The sequence below is a fragment of the Octopus bimaculoides genome, chromosome 9 (genome assembly GCF_001194135.2).
Source record: "Octopus bimaculoides isolate UCB-OBI-ISO-001 chromosome 9, ASM119413v2, whole genome shotgun sequence".
Taxonomy (NCBI): domain Eukaryota; kingdom Metazoa; phylum Mollusca; class Cephalopoda; order Octopoda; family Octopodidae; genus Octopus; species Octopus bimaculoides.
Genome location: NC_068989.1, coordinates 43,554,298 through 43,559,745, shown reverse-complemented (window position 1 = coordinate 43,559,745; position 5,448 = coordinate 43,554,298). Strand labels below are relative to the sequence as shown.

Sequence of the window (5,448 nt, the reverse complement as noted above, 5' to 3'; positions counted from 1 at the left end):
TATGTCATACCTCTGTACGGCTGTCTGTCTGCTAATATTGTTGATGGACATGCAGCATATCACTGGCATTTCACATATAAAGTCCAGGGTTATGTGAAAAAGTGTGAAGGATCTATTCCATTCGACGGACAGATTTTTTAATTATTTATTTTTAACTAAACACTTTGAAACTTCGGATACTGGTATAATATGTCACATAGAACAGGGTTTTCTCTTAACGTTTTTGACAAAATTTTGTATTTTAGAAGTTATTTCGTGTTAAATTTGTATTTGGGTAATTTTAACCAATCAATGACGTGTATTCAGCTGAAGAAAATTACTACTGCCTTTTGCGAACAACAACTTCCGGGTCCATACCAATGAAAGAGCCTCTACCTGGTCACGCGACACGCTAAAAATAGCAGCCAAACCCCCTACCTCAATTACACGCCCATTGTACGTAATGTCCTAGATTATCTCTAAAAAGACGGTTTGCTGAAGGCTGGAATGTCTTTGAATGGATTGCTGTATCAGGATTGAATTGAGGCTAAATGACAACAAAATTATTACTGAGCCAGACCAACGACGGAGCCTGTATGTGGTTGCATGACCAGCTAGAAAAAGTAGCTAAACTTTTTATATGTACAGAATAGAAAAACCTCTGACACGTTCAACCAGTATACGAAGTTTCAAATTGTTTAGTTAAAAAAAATTAATTAAAAAAATCTGTAAGATCTGTAAAATCTGTAATTAAAAAATCTGTTAGAGGTTATCAACTTATCCCAGGCATGTCACAACTTACCCCTTCTATTCCAGTTTAACATGCCATGCCTAGAAATTACAAAAGGAAGACTACAGTGGGTGGGGGGATACCTCTCCTGATGACATGGAAAGAGCCGCCAAAAAAGTTACGGATGAAAAGAAATCATTACGGGATATTGCCAAAGATTTCGAGGCAGGTTTCAGGCTCAATAGATATGAAGTTATCGGCATCTCTTACACTAACCTCTTAAGATGTTAACAGAATGTCAGCTGTACCAAAAAATGAACCTTCAGCTTCTTTATATTTTCAGGTGAATTTCATGAGGCTGCAGAGATACTGCAAGAAACTAAGGACAGAGGGGAAAATAGCCAGTGTTGGATATGCTTCTCGGCGTGCAGTTTTTACCAAGGAGCAAAAAGACTTGCTTGTGACCTACATCCTTAAAGCTGCTAAAATTTACCATTGTCGGACTCCTTCTGACATTCGAAGCTTTGCTTACGACTATGCGAAGGCCAATGAAATCAAGTGTCCAGATTCCTTGTCCGCCAATGAATGCACTGGTTTTGACTGGTTCTCAAAGTTTATGAATCGGAACTCTAACCACTCCATCCGAACCCCAGAATCCACAAATCTGAGTAGGACAACAAGCTTCAATCGAACTAACGCGAACAAGTTTTTCGGTAATCTGACAGAGCTGCTTGACTGCTACAAGTCTGAGGGCCATGACATCTACAACTGTGATGAGACAAGTGTCACAACAGTGCAACGACCAGATCGAATTGTGGCAGAAAAAGGAGTGAAACAAGTAGGAACGACGACTTCCGTTGAGAGAGGAACCCTGGTGACAATCTGCCTTCCAGTAAATGCCAGCGGTTATGCAACACCACCAATACTGGTGTTCCCTAGAGTCCACTTCCATGAATACTTCATTCTTAATGGGCCAACAGATTGCTGTGGATCAGCAAATCCAAGTGGATGGATGAATGAAGCAGATTTTCTAAAAATGTCCGGAACACTTCGTGAAGCACACTCGTTGCAGCAAAGAGCATCCTCTCCTGTTGCTACTTTACAACCACAACTCCCATATCTCGTTGGCTATCATTTATTTCTGCCGAGACAATGGTATTGTTCTGCTATCATTCCCCACACACAGCTCACGTAAGCTACAACCACTCGATCAGAGTGTCTATGGTCCTCTTAAGAAGTACGTGAATAGGGCCTCATGTAAAACGATGATCATTTACAACATCCCGGCTATCTTGTCAACATCCAGTCAACATCCAGATGGATTTCAAGTCAGTGGGATCTGGCCCTTTAACAGAGATGTCTTTGGTGATGAGGAATTCCTTTCAAGTTACGTTGCGGACCGTCCTGCTTCAAAACAAGCTGAGGTGCAGCCAGACGACCATCATGACGTGCAGTCTGGCATGCAGTCAGATAACCAGCTTAACTTGCAGCCAGACGACCAGTCAGACGTTCAACCAGGCGACCAGTTCAATGAACGGCAAGACAGTCCGACAGACCTACCCACACCAGCCCCAAGCTTTCCTGTTGGTGTTGTTACAAGCCCAGAGATGTTGCTCCCATTAAGGAAGGCTTCCCCCCGGAAGACAGGTCGAGGTCGTGGAAGTAGCAAGAGGTGCCAAACAGCCATTCTAACCCTAACCCCCATAAAACAGCACATAGTGGATGAAATAAACGAACGGAAATCCAAACCAAAGAAGGCAACTGGTACAGAAAAGGCAACAAAAGGGAAGTGAAAGTCAACTAAAATAGATAAAGGCAAGGGGAAGCAGCCTCACAGCAAGCAAGTCGACTGGAAATGCCTTGTCTGCTCAGATTGGTATTCCAAATCCCTTCCAGGTGAAGAATGGGTGCCATGCATGATCTGTAAAGATTGGGCACGCACCGACTATACCGATAGACGACATGATTTTTTGTGTGATCTGTGTCGTGAGAAGTTAATGGAGGTCGATTCCGACTAGATGGCACATGTAACAATGGGAAAATTGGTTAATGAGGACTCTCAGTATCACAGTTAGGATATGAGGTGGTTCAATGCACAGTTAATTAATTAGAATAATACTTCTTAGATGCAAGAAGTAGGAGACGTGTTTGTTAACATAATTGCGAGTTATCGACAGTTGTAACAAAGTACCCCAGTAAGTGTCACAACGTACCCCGCACTCGGGGAAAATTATTACAGCTGAGACCACCTCATTAATTAGAAACTGGCTAAATAATGTTATGTAATTTCTGTTTGTTTGTTTTTTGCTAGTGATAACAACAAATAGAGATGTTTTAATAATTCAGTCTTAAAAGAAACTCCAGCTGTGTTCATTTATGTGGATGCCAAGGCAAAATATGAAAAAGTGTAACAACTAGACCAAGTCTCCCCTACAAACAAGGTCGACGGAGCAGAAGTGCATGATGCAACCCGTGAAAAAATATTCATTTCCAAGAATGTTTTGAGGAAAAGATCGTGTGAAGTGGGCAATATTGGTTCATATAAAATCCAAGAATGAGATCATCCGTCCGCCCGCATAGCTCAGTCGGCAGAGCATCAGACTTTTAATCGCTAAGGTAGCAAGTGATCTGAGGGTCGTGGGTTCAAGTCCCCCTGCGGGCGAATGTTTTCATTTTTACTCAATTGAAATGTTTTGCATGTCTGAAGATTTATACTGGTTTAATGTCAACACGTGTCTTTCGTTAACTTCAAAACACCTTTTCCTTTTAAAACATGAAGTAACCCATTGCATAATGTGGAGAAATTGTATCAATATTTTCTGTCTTTGAATTGAATGTTAAATTATTGTCCTATATTGATGGTTTTTATTATTCCTTAAAATGTTTATTTATAACACTTTCCGTTCTGATTTCATATCCAGTCGTGGTCAACGTTGTCTTTCACTACACCAGCTTCAATAAAACAAAGTGCCAGTCAAAAACTGGGGGAGTACTCTCATCAAAATTATTTGCTTGTATCTGAATCAGAAACAATTATCGCAAGGAGCAAGCTAATAGAATCATTGGAAAGTCGGAAAGCATACGTTGCGCTATTTGTTCCGACACTAATTTCTGAGTTCAAATACCGCCGACGTCAACTTTGCCTTTCAGTTTTTGAGGCCGTAAAAATAAAGTAGGTGGAAGTCACTGGAGCCAATGGTCTTAATCAATCAGTAACCAAGTAAATAAATAAGTAACGTATACGTTGGTCATGTTCCTAAATCAGAAACCTGAGAACTTGGCGGTTTTTTACTTTAAGGCGGGTATCTCCTAGAAAAATGTTGGTGGATCGACAGCGATTTTGAATAGGTCATGTGATCGATGTTTGCATTGTAGGTACATGAAGGTCTGGCTATGTCAAAGAGAGTGAGCAACAGTGAGAGACAGAAAACGGGTGAGATGGGAGACAGACAGTCAGAGCCAGACAAACAGAACCAGACAGACAGGCAGACAGTCAGAAAAAAACAGACACACAGAGAAAGAGAGAGAGACGGAGAGACTGAGAGAGACAGACAGAGTTAGCCCACGTGCAGTCAGTTTACATCAGAGATTCTCAAACTTTTTGGGTCACTGCCTCTCTCATGGCCACATAACGCCCATAGCGCCCCACCCCTGTTTTTATGTATAAATAAATACTTTATATTATACTAATTTATATACAGTATGAAACATTTGATATTTAAAATATATACGTAGTGAACAATAAGATAATGATCTTAGAAATTCATAGTGTCCCCCGATCCTCTGACTTCCACTCAATGCCTCCTTTTTCTTACAAACCAGCACCCACATGGACGATCTCGACGCCCACCGGGGAGTAGTAGCGCCCACTTTCAGAACCTGTAGTTTACGTAACTGAAACCACTGCTAACTGTTTTATTCGAGGTCTAAATAAACGGGATCTAGTTTATCGTGCTTTGATGAGCTTAAAGTGTTAAAAATAGAGATATGTTTTCAAGGATGTGGATTACCATTATGTTTACAGGATTAGAAGAGGAGGAATTCCGGAATTTTGAATGAGTCTTCCTCGACTCGTGTCTGTTTCTTCAAATATCTGTTCAAATTGAATATCTTTCAATTGCATTTTTGCAGGAATACGTTTAGGAGAATGAAGGTTATGTTATGTTGAGAGTTGAAATGTATGAATCTGAAAGAAAAGTGGTAGATGCTAAAGTCGACGGCACAGAAGTGCATGAGCCGACCGGTGGATAAATATTCATTTTCCATAAAGTTATGAGGATAAGTTCGTGTGAAGTGAGCAATATTGGTTCATATAAAATCTAAGAACGCGCTCACTCGTCCGTTCGCATAGCTCAGTCGGTAGAGCATCAGACTTTTAATCGCTCAGTAAGAAAGTGATCTGAGGGTCGTGTGTTCAAGTCTCCCGTCCGAAAGAATGTTTTCATTTGTACTTTATTGAAATGTTTTGCATATCTGAAGATTTATACTGGTTTAATGTCTACACGTTTCTTGTGTTCACTTCAAAACACCTTTTCCTTTGAAAACATAATGTAACCCATTGCATAGTGTGGAAAAATTGTATCAATATTTTCTGTCTTTGAATTGGATGTTTAATTATTGTCCTATATTGATGGTTTTTATGGTTTTTATTACTTAAAATGTTTATTTACAACACTTTACGTTGTAATTGCTAAGTAAACAAATGATCTGAAGGTCGTTAGTTCAAGTCTCCCGAATGA

General features: G+C 40.2%; 1 protein-coding gene and 1 non-coding gene across 2 annotated transcripts; both read left to right on the top strand.

The window, feature by feature from the left end:
• Nucleotides 1-1,004: 1,004 nt before the first annotated feature.
• On the top strand, nucleotides 1,005-1,904 carry LOC106879946 (uncharacterized). Its single transcript, XM_014929707.1, has one exon. It carries the CDS (start codon nucleotides 1,005-1,007, stop codon nucleotides 1,902-1,904), a length of 900 nt encoding a protein of 299 aa, XP_014785193.1.
• Nucleotides 1,905-3,279: 1,375 nt separating this feature from the next.
• Nucleotides 3,280-3,371, top strand: Trnak-uuu (transfer RNA lysine (anticodon UUU)). Its single transcript is given in 2 exon segments — nucleotides 3,280-3,316; nucleotides 3,336-3,371. It is a non-coding gene; the product is annotated as a tRNA-Lys (tRNA).
• Nucleotides 3,372-5,448: the final 2,077 nt, after the last annotated feature.

Bases quoted from the DNA above. Each gene is read 5' to 3' on its own strand.
- LOC106879946 (XM_014929707.1), top strand. From the start codon at position 1,005: ATGTCAGCTGTACCAAAAAATGAACCTTCAGCTTCTTTATATTTTCAG.